This window comes from Leuresthes tenuis, unplaced genomic scaffold (genome assembly GCF_036924035.1).
Source record: "Leuresthes tenuis unplaced genomic scaffold, fLeuTen1.0.hap1 SCAF_23, whole genome shotgun sequence".
NCBI lineage: Eukaryota > Metazoa > Chordata > Actinopteri > Atheriniformes > Atherinopsidae > Leuresthes > Leuresthes tenuis.
Genome location: NW_027325377.1, coordinates 9,897,799 through 9,915,762, shown reverse-complemented (window position 1 = coordinate 9,915,762; position 17,964 = coordinate 9,897,799). Strand labels below are relative to the sequence as shown.

Sequence of the window (17,964 nt, the reverse complement as noted above, 5' to 3'; positions counted from 1 at the left end):
AGTGAACATGAGTATGCACTGTGTGGTGCTGATGACCATGGCACAGGAACCTCCATCTGTGGCTATGGAACTTGTCTGAAAAGGAAAAGTTGTGAGGATGCGGTCAGATGATCAAAGGGATATTTGCTTGATCTTGCCGTGTTCTCTTTCAAGTGTTTGATGATGTGAGTCTTTGAATGACTGACATTGGTACACAGTCTGCTTTAGAGGCTGAGTGAACAGTGCAAATAAGCACGCCTGATTAGGCCTGATAAAGGAAAACACAGACTCCAGTGAAGCAAACACTCACACGCATCCCAACTTTGAAGTAGCTTTTTGCATTCCAAAAAGATGCTTTTTCAACCTATAGAACATAATGTTGCTTGTTTCTGACATAACTGACGGCATATAGCTATAAAGCTGGAATGTGATCATCAAATCATCACCAGAGTGACATGCATGAAGACGCCCATTTTCTTGTGTCCTCTGCTGTGTCCACCTCTCTCCTCTTAATTGTAATAACCACATGCACAGGTAGTCAACACAAAACATTTCAAGACTTCTGTAAAAGTTATTTTCTGTAAAGCTGTTTTCTCACTTTATTCTGCCACTTACATTGCTTTACTATAGAAATTGCTGTCATTTTTGTTTTATGAAGTTTTGCTTTAGTATGCCTCTCTCCACCACCACTTTGCAGCTTTTTCTACGGTTTTCTGGAGCCTCTCATGGTCCTCTTCGACACACGAAATTGAACAGGTGGTATGAAACACTCACGTGATGACTAGTAAAAAAGCTGGAGAAAGGACTTGTAGTTTGGATTTGTTTACTTTCAAACATGTCTAGCAGAGAATATGGGAGATGTTGTGAGTGCCACAAATGAAATGTCTTTTGGAGGAGATAGAAATGTCAAAAGAAATTACAGTACACACTGGTATTTTCCTATTTGAGTGAATCGATTTTTATTTATTTACCTGTTCATTAGTTTTTCTGTAGTTTTGTTTCTAGTAAATAGGTTCATTATGTGAATGCTTTTAGGCAATGTACTTGTGTGGGCTTAAGCAAAATGATCCATAAACAGAGCCTTGGAAGTGAAGTGTCCAAGCTCTCAAATGAGATGTGATGCAAAACAAAGAAAACATCCCGGCAGAGGCTATGTTATGTGAAGTAGCTGAGCTGAAGGACTTTATATACAAACATATCATGCTCTAAGGACTCTAAGGACTCTAAGGACTCTAAGGACTCATGGCTGCTCTGGGAGGACTAAAGGGACCGGTCATTTATTTAAAATTTTTTTTTTTAAAGTTTATTTTCATTTTTGCGGCACCTAATCTCGTTAAAAGAAGAATATTGTTCCAGGCCACCACTTTAGCATGTGCTCAGTGTGTTAACATCCCTTGCACTTTGCTCTGTGGTGAGTAAAAACACAGTTTACATTTCAGCAAAATCTTCTTCTGTTTTGTTCGTTCAATTGTAGCTGCAGCAAAGAAGATTTCACTTGGGAGATCCACCCTTTTACTTCATTATACTGCCTTGCGCAAGAAGTATCACACCCAAACACAACTGATCGTTGTGATGCTGCTGTGATAACTCATATTGCTGCAGCTTTATCTTTGGGCTATTTTAGAATGAATTTAATCCAATCTTTTCTCACAGGTTCGGATTTGTTCTGTCACGAGTCACACTGTGGTAGTCTAATGATTGCTGCCCCCTAGTGAACTTCATGTTGCACTCGCAGAAGACAGTGAATCGGACAGTGTTTCCCATGAGGACCAGTGCAGAAAGAATAATAAAACCAAATGTAATTTATCAGTTTATCTGAACAACAACTTAATCTCAAGGCTTTGCATTAGATTTGAAAAAAAATTATGCACAAGTCCCTGTTAAATCCTTGTGAAGAATCATTTTCCCACTGACATGCTGTCAGCATCATCTTGGCTGCTTTAGTCAACTTTATTTACATTGTTTGTTTGAGATGGTGTACAGCAGGGTCAGTTTGAACGGCTTGCTGTCTCTGTCTGAACCCTCACAGTCAAGTTTGTTTGGGATGACTGCTTATCAGTGCAGTAGTGTGGGAGGAGGACGCTAACAGGACAGTGCTGTGGACAAATGAGCGATTGGATTTCATTGTGGGAAAGATGAGAAGGGCTGGTGCCCAACAACAATAACTGAGACTGCATGTATTTGGCAACATTTAGGAAGGAATTCATGGAGAGAAAAAAAAAACTTGCTCAAAGCCAGGACCAAAACAAAATAGAAAGTACGGTTTCACTTTGATGCGAGAAAGCCCCGACCTTCAGGATAAAGTGGAACAACTTGCTTGACCCATGTTCTGAACTCTACAGTTTATTCTGTGAAAAATCCCATTCTAAAATATGTGACAACAGAAAATGAATGCCCATGGTTTTGGAATGACATGTTTAACAAGAACCTACATTGGTGTCATTTCCAGGTATCCATACTCATTTGAACTTACAGCTGTACTCTCTATCTTACTTAGAGTTCAGGTTAGCATGATATCCTACAACATCTCTGAGTTGATGTTAACCATGCTCATGTTCCATGGTAAATGGTAAATGGTAAATGGACTTGTACTTGTATAGCGCTTTTCTAGTCTAACTGACCACTCAATGCACACATGAAAATAACTGCAGCTGGGGGGTGGACTCATCTTCCCTGATGCCTGAGGTCCAAAAGTCTCCCCCTCATTATCTACTAAATAAATTAGATGAAAAATTGCAATTATTCATATCGAAACGGCTAATATCACATACGTTTCAGCATATTTGTTGAAAAAGCACCTCACTGTTGCTCTGTCAGCTAAAAATGTCTTGTTAGGGTTTGATGACATGCACAGTGTAAAGGGATCAGCAGGGGGCACACCAACAAGTTTTTATGAGGCCTTTTGGGACTTTAGAACAAGCCAAGAGTTATACTGTGGATCTTATATCAAAACAAAATGTTTCTCTGTAGATTATGTCATACAATTCTCACCAATGAGAGCTTCATATGAATTAAATTGTTGTGTTTTCTTTGCTTGTTACAATCACACTGAGTCTTCTATCTGAATTTAGGCTTTTTTTTCTTTTCCCGGTCCCCAAACATTTATGACAGTAACATAATGAATTCTGGATTAACCCTTTGTTACTATTTATTCTCAATAGGATTATGCAACCCCAAATAAGAAAATAACTATTCTGTCGGGTGTTATTTCTTCCCGTTATCACTGCAAACATGTCTGAAGGTGTCCAACTGTATGTAGTTGTCATTGTTGCATTCAAAATTCTAAAATTCTTTTGGGAGGGGGGGTCAAAAGTGCAGGCTGTCCAGTCCAGTACCTGCACCCTCTTCTTCTTTGCCTTTGTAATGTGTGCAGAAAGTTGTTTTGCATGGGGAACCCTGGAAAAGACAATGTCTTCAATACATTTGTCATTGCAAAATCTCAGTGTACAGTATATAGCTGAGATACTGTTCATTGAGATTTTGTTGGTAAATGTTCTTGATGCGGTGAAGTCTGAGAGGTTCAAGATCACATATGTCCAATTTAGACTTGAGCCATGATAAATTTATTTATTCATTCGTCCTGCTTTTTTTTTAAACTTGAAATCCTCTGCCCACCTTCTCTCAGACTCAGGCCTATTGAGAATAACCCTTTGAAATACCATAATCATTTTTCTTTATTTTTTTTTAAACCTCATGACTTTCTGATGTCTAAAGATTTTTTTTAAATGTAGTCTGAAATGCAATATGTTAAGATGACAAGACAAAACAGGACATAGCTGGTGTAAAGTTTCTGTGATAAAATTAAAGTCAAAGTACATGTGACTCTCTCCATTTTTTGTTTAATTTTTCATACAGTCCCAACTGCTTCTTGATTTCTCCTTTGAGCGATAAACACACCATCATTTACCTTTATTATTTAGTCTTAAAGAAGACTCAGCAAATGCTAACACTTTTCTGTCTGACTGTCTTCCCTTGGTATTATAGGTCAAAACAAATTAGTTGCAACTCAGGGTTTGCAGGAGTTTACTCTACAAACAGTGTGTTTGCCACATTGCTTCACTGTGAGTAGAGAATAAGGAGCTCCAATTACAGCACGGTCTTTGTGTGTTTGTACATGATACATCATGTACTGCAAAATGTGATCCTGCTAAATGCAAAAGTGTGAGTACCAAATTTAAACATCAATTTGTCATAGTTTAGGGGATTTACGCCAATGGCTGCAACACCTACTTGGTGAAGCATTTTCATGTGTTATGCTTCACTTGAGGGGAAGCTGACTGCTGGAGCAGTCCTGTGAAAAGCAATGATGTGCAAGAGGCCTTCAAACCACTTCCTGTCTGTTGGTTAGTTTGCAGGAAGTGACATGGTGGTTGCATCCTGCAGAGAGCGGCTTTGGGCTTTGATTGGACTGTGTATCTGAATACATGAGAATCATGGATGAGGAAAGTCTAAAGCGAGGTTTATTTTGATTCCTAGAAATAAAAGGTGTAAAAAGATTATGTTGTGTTAAAAATGGTGTTAGAATAATAAAACTCAGCTCGAACATGAAGCTTCACGGTGTGTATAAACCAAATAATTATTCAAGAAAACAGAAACTGACAATGTATATTTGTCTTGACCCTAATCTTAGCAGTTCTACAAAGTAGAACACACTCACACATCGATAACCGGTCTTGTTAATACGTAGCCAAAGGCAACAACAACTTTAGCCAAGCACAGACAGTTAAAGCAGAGGAAGCTACTAATTCGCCTGGCTCTCCAAAGACAACTAAATTGGCCTGCTTGCTTGTTAACATATTTTTGGCTTGTGTGCAGTTATGTGATGTAATTTGCTGGTTTATTTCTCGATCAGACACAGCAGCCACCTTCAGCCTAGTTGTCTGAGGTTGCCAGGCAACAATTGTGCAAACTAGTAAACACAAATGTACAGTAAGCTGTATGGAATTCAATATAGATGCTCAGCAGATGCAAAAGATGGAAATCAAATGACAACCTCAAGGGCTGAGGTCAGCTGAGTATTGCTTAGGCCTGTGGGAGCTGACCAATCAGCAGACAAGGCTTTTCCTGTGGTGGGGTTTGAAGAAACAGGAGCTGAAACGGGAGTCTTTTGGAAAGAAGGAGAAAAAAAGGCATTGCAGAAGCGGAAAGAATGAAAAATGTCACATAGTTTTCTGTTATTAAAATTCTTTAGACCTGTAGAGCAGAACATGAGAGTAATCACACACATTACTCAACCATTTGCGCACCATAAACACTGCCATACTCACAGCTGCCAGAATGACTCTGCTGAGTCTTAATATGCAAACAAGTGCTTGCAGACTTGAAGGAACTGTTGCACCTGGCTGACTGACAAGAAATATGGCCCCAATAAGAGAGCTGTCAGAGGAACAAATGGAAAGGATTATAAAACTCCCTCGTGAAGGTAACTCAACACTGAATGAGGCAAAAGATTTTGGTTGTTCCCAATCAGCTGGGTCTAAAATGTGGAGCAACACATAAAATGGGAAGGTTGTAAAAGAGAATCATGCAGGTCGACCAAGAAAGACATCTAAGCATCCAATTTTCATGTGCCATGAAAACAGAAAATGCTCAAAGATAAAGAAAGACTGAAAGAACAGGACTCAGCGTCCAAATTGTAAGAAATCAGCTGAAGGAAATGGTATTTATGTCTAGAAAAGCCAGATGTAAACTATCATTAATGTCTAAACAGATGAAAAGAAAACGGGTGATTGTGACATTCAGGTATGAATCACAAAACAGAACTGGACAAGGAGAGGATGTAACTCCGTTACTTGATCTAAAAAACTGACAAATCATCACAACAATTTTTAAGCACATTTTCAAAGCCAGCATCTTCACTTGTTAAATACAATATTTTGGTGTCATAATGTTCTTCTAACTAAAATAGCTGAATGAATTTCCGGGGGGTTGTACATGTGGAAGTCGAATACTTGAGTATTAGTTTAGTTTTAGTTTAGGCCAGCTTTAGTTAATTTCCATGACTAATCTGAGTTTTAGTTTAAGTATTTGTTGCACAAATATATTCTTTCACACAGCTTTTCTGTTGTATATTGCTTCACATCTGAAGCTTGATTTAACTTGCCACAGAGATGCAAAATATGTCCGTCTTGTCTTTGTCGATGAAAGAGAAAGAACAGCACGTTTCCAGCTAAGAGCACTTAGATGTGCAACATGTTTATTGAAGTCAAAGGTGACACTGGCAGTCCCAAAGCACTTGGACATTCACAGAGTCCATGTTTGTTTAGCGAAGACAACATCATTACAGTGTGTGTCCTTCTCCTGAGGGGAGAGCCTGAAACAGACTGAGCTGGTCTTTTCTTTCCTTCTTTATCACCCTGTCATTGCCTGTCTGGCAATTTGCCAAATGAGGTTCAAGGTTAGGATACAGTAAATGTCAATTTTAAAAATCAGTTCTACGGTGGCTGCCTTAGCATGAATCCCTGAAATTAGCACTCACGAACCGGTTTGAGATGCATGTTATCCCCTGTTAACACAGCCTTGGCTGTCAGAAGCCATGTTTATCAAAGAGTGGCTCTGTCCTCCTCTTACCAAAACCCGAGTCACAGATAAAAGCGCGGGACAAGTGGGAGATAAGTTTTTACTGAGTGTTGGGAAAACAAAAGTTCTTCATGAAAAATGAGACATTTCATGCTCGGGATTTTTGCAGCCAGAGGGTGATAAGCACTTTAGGTCAAAGGTCACACTGCAGGAAGTGTTGGAATTCTCTCAAGGTTGTTACAGTGCTGACAGCCAAGGACAAGCCATACGGATATGAACCATCAGGCCAACCTCACATCCCACTGACTTGTTATCTGCACATTCAAACTGACACTCTGATGTTGTGTCAAAGTTTTATCTTGCCTTACTTTAGATAATTCAAGTTGTTCCACAGCCAAAAAAATCTAGATTTTTCTGAAAAACTGTACTTTCCTCACTGAAAACTTTTGCTTGCTACTAAAGTCTGCAAACATCAGAGATGATGGACGTCTGAGTAAAGGGAAATAAATATTTTTGGCTGCAGAGGATTGGATAAATGCAGTACTAGCAGATCTGCAGAATCTATCACAGTGACATTTTCCATTTCTCGCTCTAAAACACTGTTCCAGTAACTAAAGTGGTTTGACACTGAAGCTGAGTGTTTGGACCTCTATAAAAACTAAGGCTGAGTTGTGAGTTAGTTGGTTAATTGTAACTTTTCCCAACGCAAACCGATAGCAGAATTCTAAGATAAATTTTAGAGCCAGATCTTTAATTAAAATCCTGACTAAAATAAATTTTTACAAACTTAATTAAACCTAATCCCATATTTTTCTGTTTGACATTTAACCTACAATTGAAAAACTAATTTAAACAATTCCCATTAATCAATATAAGATCAGAGTCTTTACAAATTTCAGCATGACGGAATGTTAAGAATGAAGAAACGTGAAATATTGTCTATTTAATACAAATCTGTCCCTTTGAGTTATTGCACTTGAAGTCAGAAGTTCATTGCAGAACAAACATCCCATTGCAATGGTCCTTGCTATGGTGGTTTGGCCCTTTACATAGAACTTTCCTGCCATCCTGCCTTTCTGCGGACGTTGCAATAGCAAATAAAGGTTTGAACTGGACCACAACAATGTGCCAAACCCAGTTGGTGTTTGTGCGTGTCAGGATCTGTGGGGCTAGACAAATCCAAGGGGGTGACGACACAGGATGATAAACTAAATCTGGGATTGTAATTATGTAATTCATTACTTTTTTGGTCTCTTTCTGCAATTAGTAGATGAAACAAAGCAGCTTTTTCCCTCGTGAAACATCTGAAATTGACCGATAAAAGAACATTCCACACCCAAGTGTCTTGGCAGCGCATAAGTCACTTTGGATAAAGGTGTTTACTAAGTGAGGAAATTACAACTGCCCGAAACGATCAAAATAAATTTATTTTTGCAGCAGAAGACTTGTCATCACTTCTCTTATACCAAGACACATCTTTAAGTAACTTACTTTATCTAATCAACTGATAAGAATATTTCGAGTATAACAGCATTTTTGTTGTAACCCACAGGGAAGCCATAGCTTGTGTTTTTCTAAAGATAAATTAAAACGCAGAGAGCACTCAGATACACGATTCAAAATAACACACTCCTTTAAGTTTTTTGTGGATCCTCTTCATTTGAGGACTCCTCAAATCAGCGTTACCTTTCACCTCCGTAACGCTGGCATTGCTTTAATTTAACTGAGTTAATTATAGGTTTTGGTCAGACTTGTGGCCCCCGAACTGGTTTGGCTCCCCACATGGGACATTCTTGACGAGCAGCCCCTCCCTGGAAGTCCCACAGTGCGCAGGCTCGCGGCTCTCGGCTGTCAGGGCAAGGCATACTGACAGTATGGCGGCGGAGTGCAGCTGGAAGGATGCTACTGTCTCCCGTGATGTTTCTATCGCCGGCAGCACGTAAATGGACTATTGACTGCAAAAAGAGAAGAGGATTTACAGAGAAAGGCCTGTCGCCGTGAGCTCCAAAGATGGCCAGGCTCGCCGACTACTTTGTTGTGGTCGGTTACGACCTCGACAAGCGAGGTGGGTGCTTGAATTAGCCGTCCTGTTAGCTTTTACAGCGAAGCACTAGCTGTGGGTAAACAGAAGGCGGGGAGGGAGGCGGGGACCGGCCGGGACGCCATTCACAGCTGACCAATATTAGGCGCTGTCAATATGGCGAATCGTCAAATTTAGGCCGGGGACGCACAGGCCTCATGGGATTAGTGTGCTTGAGTGCGAGACTGACAGGTGGTGTCACGCATTTCCGACCAGAGAGTACACCGAATCCACATCTCCATTACATCTCTTAAGCTCAAAACTGGTTTTAGCTCTAACAAATAAACGCTCTTACTCTGTTGACAGCAAACTTAGGCTAACTTAATTTGCTAAGAGCTAACATTTACGGCTAGCTGAAGGGGGGGGGGGGGGGGGGGGGCTGTTTAGTCGACTGTGACCTAAAACGAATTTATGTCTCCCGTTTCATCGTTTAAACGGTCTCTTGCCCTGCGGTCTCTAATTTACAAGCATCACACGTGACATTAAATAACTGTCCCCCTGAAGCAGAAAGTTACACAGGATGTTATGGCGAGTTGTCAGTGTCCCAAGCAGTAACTGAGGACCGTCACACCACGATTTCTACCTGGAATCGATTTAGATCTTTTTAAATCTTTTTAAACTAGACGTTGGTGCTTCTTCTCCTCAGAGTTGCTTATTGTTTTCCTTGACTGTGTTTTGCGTGGATTAGCCTAGATGGCTTTGCCCCTCCCTGAGCCCCCTCGCACCGGAGCTCAGTTCCCTTGCGTTGTTGGGACGGGGTTTGGACCGTTATCTGAACCCCCTCCCCTCTCCCTTCAGCCTGAGCCTTGGCCTAGATCTGAGCAGTATAATGGCCCGTTTAATCATGAAATATGCAACCCGCCTATCCCATGAAAGCTTGCAACTTGTAACTTGGTACTGTCTTTTATTTGGAGGGGAATTTCGCTTATGATTTATTCATAAGTGGCAAATTGTAACATGACAAGTGCTCTGTGCCCGAAAGTAAGCAAATAGCTAGCTTTTATCTTGATGATGCTGGAGCAACCTTTGCATTGCATTAGTGCACTTTTTGCATCTTATAGTTTGTTTTTTTGTCTTACCGAAGGGTTTGAATACAGGATGTTCTAAGGTGGACACTGCAAACGCTGCAGAAACTTTCCTTCCTGTTCTGCAGTACTTGAATGCAATGCAAAGGAGTGGAAGCCTGTAAAAAGCATCTGGGAACCAGACACTAAAGCCACAATGTCTTTAATGGATCAAGGCTCCCATATCTTGTAAAATGCAGACACTTAAGGCTGATGATGTTTGTTGGCATTGCCCTTATACTGTTGCCTCACTGTTCAGGGTAGCCACGTTCGATGTTAAGTTTCTAAAGTGGTTGTCGTGGTTAACAACTCCTGTTGCTCTAAGGTGTGTTCCATTGCTATTGACATTACTCTCATCATTTGCTGTGCCAATGTAATATTTTGTTGCCGGGTTATATTTTTCATTCCCTGCTGTGTTGGCTCTAAAATCACGAGAAGGAAAACGCTGCTACTCATCAGTTATGAACTATCCTTGATCCTAGGAGTAGGAAGAGTTCTACAGTACAGTGGCGTTTCCTCTTGTCTCTAAATATTTCATACATCCTGTCTACGTGTTTGTGTGCATCTCTCTGTGTGTGCGGTTGTTATCACTTGGTGGAATGTTTCGCGAGTGTGGGCACTGACAGGTTGTCAGCCCTGACATCATTTCAGCTCATCTCCTTTTCAGGTCACTATTACCAATAGGAACCTTGTGGGTGTTTACAAAAAGAGCTTCTTTCTTACCCGCTTTTTTATGATTTTTAAATGGGCTTGACTTGTTTTCCATTCATCCTCTTTGTGTCTTTAAAGTGTCGGGTTGCTCACGTTGTGCCCAACATAGATGCTGCGTACGACCATCAGTGGATCCTAGAACCAACATGGCTGCCAATGCGTAGTGAATTGTCTACAGTTGCTGGGGTGTGGTCCTCTTTCCAAAGTCTCCTAAGAAACTCCACAGCATGTCACCGTGTTTTGACAGTGGTTCCTTCACTGTGTCAGAGATTCAGCAACCAATTGGATTTACAGTCTGAAGCCTAAACAGGAAGGTGGGAGAGGACTCAAGGGGGACTTATGTAGAGTGAGAATCCAGATTGCCCCCGTGTGCGTGTTTGGAAACGAGGAGAGGGGCGTGTTTGGTTTGTGTGCGTTTGCATGAGGCAGTCTCATTCATGACAGTGAGACACACACACAGACACAGAGGTTAACATACAGGCTGTGTTGTGGCTCCATCTGTGCACAGCATTTTGGGGGTTTTGGTTAAGGCAGTGGTGGCTTGAAGAGAATGCAGAAAGACTGTTTTCTGGCTAGACTGGCAGCTCTGGCAACCAGACTCTTCTTAAAAGGAAAGGAAGCAAGGAAGGAAAAGCTTACCAGGGTAGACCGAGGATGCTTTTTGGTCGACATACACAAACTCACGTTGTTTGTTGTTGGCGTCAAACAATGTCGCACTGGGACATTGCCAACCAGACTTAAAGTGCTATGAAACCATAGTAAATAAACCAAAAAGCCTAATCAGTGAGCTGTGAGACCTTGCTGGGAAACTTTAGCTCTAGTCATGATTTCACGCCCACATTACATCCTTAACGCCATGCATCCTATTTTCAAAGCCTTCATAATGTCCATATCGCTCAAAACATGGAGCATTGCTTGACTTAATTTTCTGATAAAGATAATTGTGTGGGAAAAAAAGCATCTTTTGGTGCCGTCAGTTTCTGAGCTTTCCGCTAAGGCACTGTGGTGGGTAATTATTAGTTAATAAAAGAAAAAGTGAGCACTCTTGGAAAAATGTAGTTAAAACTTAAGCAAATGAAGTTATTATAATGATTTAAGTGATAATGTTGTCATTTCTGAACTGTAAATGTAAATGGTTATAAATAAAAGTAATGATTTGGTTTCAATAGTGAACCGCAGCTTCAAATTTCCTCGTGTTTACAGACCCGCTATATGCTGTATGAGCGATTAATGTTGGTCATTTATGTTCTCCGGAACAGTTTATCTGCTGTCTCAGAACATTTATACAGGAAGATCTTTACTTCAATATACGATATCTTGATTCCTCATAAAGGTTTTGTTTGTTTGAAATGAAAAGCGTTATCTTTATTCTTTTGCTATGCATAGACAAAAATTCTTTTTTTCTTTTTTTTTTTTTTTTTAAAGAAAATGTATTATTGGATCATTTATTTTTTTATTTTTTTATTTTGATTTTTATTCTTTTGTATGAATCGCCCTCTCCTGAGATGAGTGCTTACATTGGAGGTACAACATTTGAGCACTTTATGGACTGATTATCAGGTCAAAACTCAAACGTCATGATGGTATAACCTCAGGATTTAGATATAGATGAGATGTTGTAAGTATAAAGTCCACAGCTCTCATCTTGCATCATGGGCATGTTTTCAAAGGCTTATCATTATGCAATTCATTTGGACTTTGTTTGAAATTGTTGCATATTGGTTTCTAGTAATTAACGGTTACTATAGAAACCCAATTTTTGTTTTCAAATATTGCCATCTAATTCTCAGCGAACCATTAGTTGCCATAAGATCTGCAAAGCTGGGACAAGTTTATTTGATGGGGGGGGGGGGGGGGGGGGGGGTAGAAACATCTCAGACTGACTGCAGGCAAGATGAAGCAAGTGGATGAATGGAGGAGAACAGAGTGCTCCGGCCAGCAGTGCCTGCCTGCGGGCAGCCACTTCCTCCACTGCTCCAGAGCAGGGCTGCGGCCTTTCAGGCCCTCCAGAAATAGCCCTCACAATCAGCCTTTCATAGGGGGACAGAGTGACGCTGGGTCGCAGCCGTGGTTGCCGTGCGCGGATGCTTGTGCGAGTGTGCTGGCGTGAGCTGTTCTCTCGTCTGCGACTCAGATGGCCTGCCTGCTTGGGCACTGCTGGCAGTGGCACAGAGTCTCTGTATATTTGCTGCGTTACCTTGGCAGCGTGTAGCCCCACGTGGCCTGCAGGTTGTGATGAGCATTCGCAGCACACTAAACCAGTAATTGGTTTCTTTTAGACCAGTTACAATGCATGATAAGATTTTTATTAGGAAGTTAGCCGTAGCAATAATTTGTCCCAAATTGCTGTTTCAGCTCTCTGCAGGATCAAAAAAGAGTGCAAGGAAGGTATACAGTGCTGAAGTAAGGGCAAGACCTCCATCATATCACTGATGGAACGTTGCTCTAATCTCAGTATGTGTGTGCAAGTGCATGCATGGGGTGTGTGGCTACATCACACCCGTCTGTCTGCTGTTCTGAATGCTTGTTATTAACAAGGGAGACGATGGCCCCAGGGCCCCAACCCTGCCCTCATTCCCTCATTCCTACTCCACAGATACAGAAGAGAGGGTGTTTGTGTGGACTGGAGGAAGGATACAGACACATGCTTTCTGCACGCATGCATCTTCACTCAAATTGGACTCGCAGACTTCTTCTGTCAGCAGACGTTTCTTCTGCCAGATACTGCTCACTTAAACTGCGATCCTAATATTTGTTGGACACTTTTTTGTGTTGTAGGTGGTTTGTGCATGTTAGGTCAATTTTATCTGCACCCAAAGGGGCAACAGAAGGCTGAATGTTCATGCCCTAGATTTAGATTTGGAAAAACCCTTGCCAACTTTGAAGCCTCATTTGATATAAAACATTAATTTCTAGACCATAGGCTCGTATTCAGTGAAGGTGTGTATTGATGCCTTTTAGCAATGGACATTAGCAATTTGTGTCATACTGCAAGGGTGGAAAATGAGCATGAGCGAGGATAACACTTTGTGATGATTATTGGATGTGACTTGTGAATTGAATTCAGGAACGCACCATGTTGTGGACTTTTAAAGAATATTAAAAAGCTTCATGAGAGGCAGCTGACATGGAAAAAAAAAAGTAATCCCAACAACTTTTAGCTGTGTACGTTTGCGTGAATATGGTGTTGTTAGGGATGCCCTCTTCATTAGTGCTTTGAATGTGACCCTGGAATTCAGAGAATGTAGCTGTCCCCTCTTAGGACAAAGGCTGAGTCAGTGTTCTTCACAGTCAGGCTGTTGGAGCTCAAGGGAGCAATCGTTCAAATCCCTGAGGGGTGATTCCAGCATGTCGGGAGCAGTTTTGATTTGCAGATAGCGAGGTTCTTGGGATTAGTGGAGTTGGCTGTTTGAGGGTGGCTGGCACAGTATATGCAAAGGATCCACTTGCAAGTGTTGACTTACTCCTAATGTTTACATTTTTTAACAAGTGATAATATTGTTACTTGTGTGCTCTGTATGAAATCTGCCAAGTTTCTCTTATTGCCTGGATGAGGTATGCATAAAGTAGCCGAAGGTTACCTGACAATGCAGAAATTGGGAATAATGAGCGTTATTTCAAGGCGTACCGTTGATTTAAATAAATGGTTTGGTGTCCTAAACCATGGAAATGAGAGAAAATAGAGCCACCAGGAGAAGGGCTATCACACTTTTACAGATAAAAGAGGTTACCCAAACGATGTGTTTACACTGAAGAGATTTTAGTAAGATAAGCTAACCCTGGTGATGTGCTTGGTGCAATTGTTTCGTTAGTGCAAAGATGGTGAACGTGAACCCTGGCCCACAACAAAAGGGTGGACCGAGAGAGCTCAAAAAGGAGGGTTTTGGTCTGCCTCCAAATAAACTCTGGTGTGATTTGATTTAAATACGTATGCAACGGGAAAGACAAACCTGCATAACCTCATACTTTATTTAAAGCTTATCTTATTCTTCTGATCAAATGAGCTGTGTTGGTCTTCGTTTGTGGGACTTTTTGGACTTAATGTATTTCAAAAGTTTTTTGTGACATGTAGAAATACCACTGCATATAGCTTATTTAAATTTTAGGAGTACATTTATCCTAAAATACAGCATTGTTCTGAAAGTATGTAATTTCTGTTAACAATATAAATCAATTGTAGAAGCTGTCCAATCAGGTTGTGACCCTGTCTTAATGTCTTTAATCGGTGCATCTGTTTGTTTGATAAAAGGAAATGATTTAAGATGACAAAGTGGACCAGGACAAATTTGTGCTTTGGTCTGGACCACAGTGCCAAACTATCCGGGTCCCAAAATGTGAGCACACCCCAAGAAAGGAGAAGGCGAGTGATAACGGATTACGTGATCGCATAAAGTTTAAAGCCTCGAGAGCAACAAACTACAATCTAAGCGAAGAACAGGTCAACTTACAACGAGTAGTATCCCCTATCCCCTTCCTTTAATATCATGCAGAGGGCATTCCCTCAAATTTTGAAAAAACTCATTTCAGGCCCTGAAACATTTCTATGCAAAAGAAGTACTGGCAGTAGAAGATTAAGTCTCATCTTCATGAAGAAACAATTTAGGTCAAATCTGTGTGTCAGAAAAATAGAAAATCTGCCACCCATATACCCACTGTGCCTGATAACCCCTGCTCTAATCTCATGGCCTGTGTTTGGTTTGATATGCAGATCAAGGGACAGTTATTGGTCTGGACCTAGTTCAGTGTCAGTGATATTGTACTATATTTATAGCATGGTTCCTGATGCTCTCCCCTCCACCAGAAGTAGGTCTGGTATTCTGTAAAGGTTATTCACGTCACTCTTTTAAGTTTGGTTTTAAGTTGACAGCGTCAAATCTATACTTTCAGGTTTCCTCAGAAAGCAGATGCAGCATACAGCTTTAACTAAAAGGAATTGCATGTTTTCTGCTCTCATATTCTACTCTTTGAATGCTGATGGCAAATAGGAACACTTATTACTGGGATTTGAATCCCAGTAATAAGTGTTAAACTACAGATTATTCCCAAACCCAGGTTGCTGCTTCCATTGTTTTACTGTCACTTGGTCTGGTTCCCCGTCTTATTCTTAGACACGCTGTTTTTATTGAGATATAACTTCCTGCACATGTGCTCTTTTCTTTTCTTTTGATGACTGTGGAGGAGGGAGTTTATTTGCAACTTTCAGTTTCACAACAGAATGTAGCACGGCTTGAGAAGGAAAGGAAATTGTAAGTGAAGTAGGGTTTTGAAGAGTAAAGATGGAAGATTTGGGTTTCGGATGAAAAGCTGCGAGTAGGTGCATTAGGCCACAGTGTTCATGTTTCCTGTTGAAGTATTCTGAGGTAGTGCACGGAAGTTTGATTATGAGTAACTGCCAGTATTAATTAACCCTTGTCCCCTTAACACTCCTCTATAAATACTGTGACTGTGAAGAATGCCATGCATGTCTTTAATAGCCCCGACGAACCGTTGTCGACACGCTGAACAGAAACTTCCCTGCACGTTGTCAAATATGCAAAAGATGTAATATTCCTAGCCTTATTATTGACTTTAAAGTGTCAGAAGCCAACTTTGAAAAGGAAAAAGGCTTGAGTTGTATTTTTCCTCTTCTGGTTCAACTCTTTTCCTTTTCTCGCTTTATTTTCTACCTCTGACGGTATCCCTTAGACGTGGGCCGGATCAGCATTTGTGGAGATTCGGCAGAACAGAGGAAAATTCCCAGTGTGTGTTTAAGACATCCCACTGATTTAGCACTTTAGACTTTTTTTTTCCCCAAACTGACATATGATTGAGAAGTATAGAGCATGAATATTGTTCTACGGCACAAATTAAATTTCTGTGACTTATATTGTAAATTATGTGCGTGACTTTCAAAAGCGTCATAGACCAAGGTGAGGTTTCGGTGTGTGTGCTGCTGTAGAGACATTGTTGTTGTGTCCACAGGTATTGGATCTTTCTGACCAATAAGTGGTTTTGCAATGTTTCCGTGCCTCTTTGTGGCATCACCTTGGCTTACTTTGAACCTTTGGCTTACTTTGGCTGAGGTAGGACCACAAAAAAGTTGCAGTTAATATCAACGGAACTCTCCCTCCCCCAAAAAGAAGCGAGCTGTATTGTACCATACTGTGCCATGTAATAGAAAAGCATTAATACATACTGTGCTATCATTTTGACTCCTGTGTATGCTGGCGGCTGAGCAGTGACAACAAACTGGCAGAGAATGATCTCCACTAAAGTCCAAAATTCTGTCATTAAGAACATAGGGGCTGATAGCTTTGATTAAGCCCTCTATTGAAATCAGTTTGCTCGGTATATCAGAGCTCATGATACAGTGGTATAAGTTATTAAGGTGTTAGTTACACCTAAAACTGGAATGATCTGCCTCTTGCTGAGTGATGAATATTTTGCGATGTTCTTTTTGCTTGTAAATATCGTCATTCGTCGTATTCACGTTGCAACAGAATGCTTGTCAGCTGTTGTGTTGTGTTCCTTGTTCATTCGTAGTTTCCAGTAATCGGCCACCACACTGAAGAACGATCTATGCTTGTAGCAGAGAAGCGCTGCACGGAGCACGTGAAAATCCACGAGTTGATTGTCAAATACATTTGGGCAGTTCTTAATACACTTGGGCAGCACAAATAACAATGTGTGAGAAACCCTCAAAGGGCTGTCCGGCTCCAGCAAGTTACTTTGTAAAACCGACCTGTCAGTTACAGCTATAGCAGTTAATTGGACAATTTTGTGACTGACCATTCCCCCTTTAGTTTTTAACTTGTACAGAGGAGGTCAAATAGCGGTAGCTAATGAATTGTGATGACTCCCTCCGGCCTTTGCTCCACAGATCTTATGTATGTAATTGTCCAAAGGCGTGTAGTAGCAGGGATTGACATTATATTGAAGTTAATCATTTTAATGACATTTTTTAAAATTTCACCTCCTTGCCATACTTCTTTTATTCATTGCAATCAGAAATAATTAATGTGCTGATATGCTTTATTAATGACCAGTATAAATTACTAAAAAAGATGAGTTCTGTTGGTGTTAGTTTGAAGTTTAATCCTGGATATGCTTGGTTCAGATAAAAACGCTCAGAGTGAAGACAAAACACATGATCTGTGCTCTTTTTGGGAGTTGGTGAGTTTTGGCAGGTCCCCCCCCCCCCCCCCTATCAAATCCATTTGCTGGCTCAGATGATCAGTCACAGACAGCACTTGTAGCAAAAGTGACATACGGAAAGAAAAGTCAATAGCATCTTTTTGTGTGACGCCTCATTGTGAATTTACTCTGAAAAGGATCCCCTAAAACTAAATAAGAGTGGACCCTCTTTCTGCATCAAGACCATTTCCTCTCCTGGAAAGCCTTCCCTTTCTGTTTTGGTTTATAATGGTGGAGTGGGGTGGGTGGGTATTAGTTTTGTAGGAAGGATGTGAGTTTGCTGAAGAGCTTTTGTACAAAGAAAATGTCCCACATTGTCTCCAGGGTTACGGTGGCTGCCGGACGGAGCTTTTTATCACCCCTCCATTTAGTTCCTCAATGGCAGCTGTGCTCAGCCTGTTGGTTTTGAACATGAACTGACTCATTCATTTATGTAAG

General features: G+C 40.8%; 1 protein-coding gene across 10 annotated transcripts in view; it reads left to right on the top strand.

Moving 5' to 3' along the window:
• Positions 1–8,333: 8,333 nt before the first annotated feature.
• sbf1 (SET binding factor 1) overlaps positions 8,334–17,964 on the top strand; it is a 50,398-nt gene continuing 40,767 nt past the window's right edge. For 7 of the 10 annotated variants that reach the window (XM_072377245.1, XM_072377237.1, XM_072377244.1 and 4 more), the window contains exon 1: positions 8,335–8,563. In XM_072377245.1, coding sequence (XP_072233346.1) covers positions 8,509–8,563 — 55 coding nt within the window. In that variant the 5' untranslated portion in view covers positions 8,335–8,508. Of the gene's footprint in view, positions 8,564–17,964 lie in introns of all 10 variants that reach the window. The other 3 variants (XM_072377238.1, XM_072377235.1, XM_072377236.1) reach the window with 1 other exon arrangement.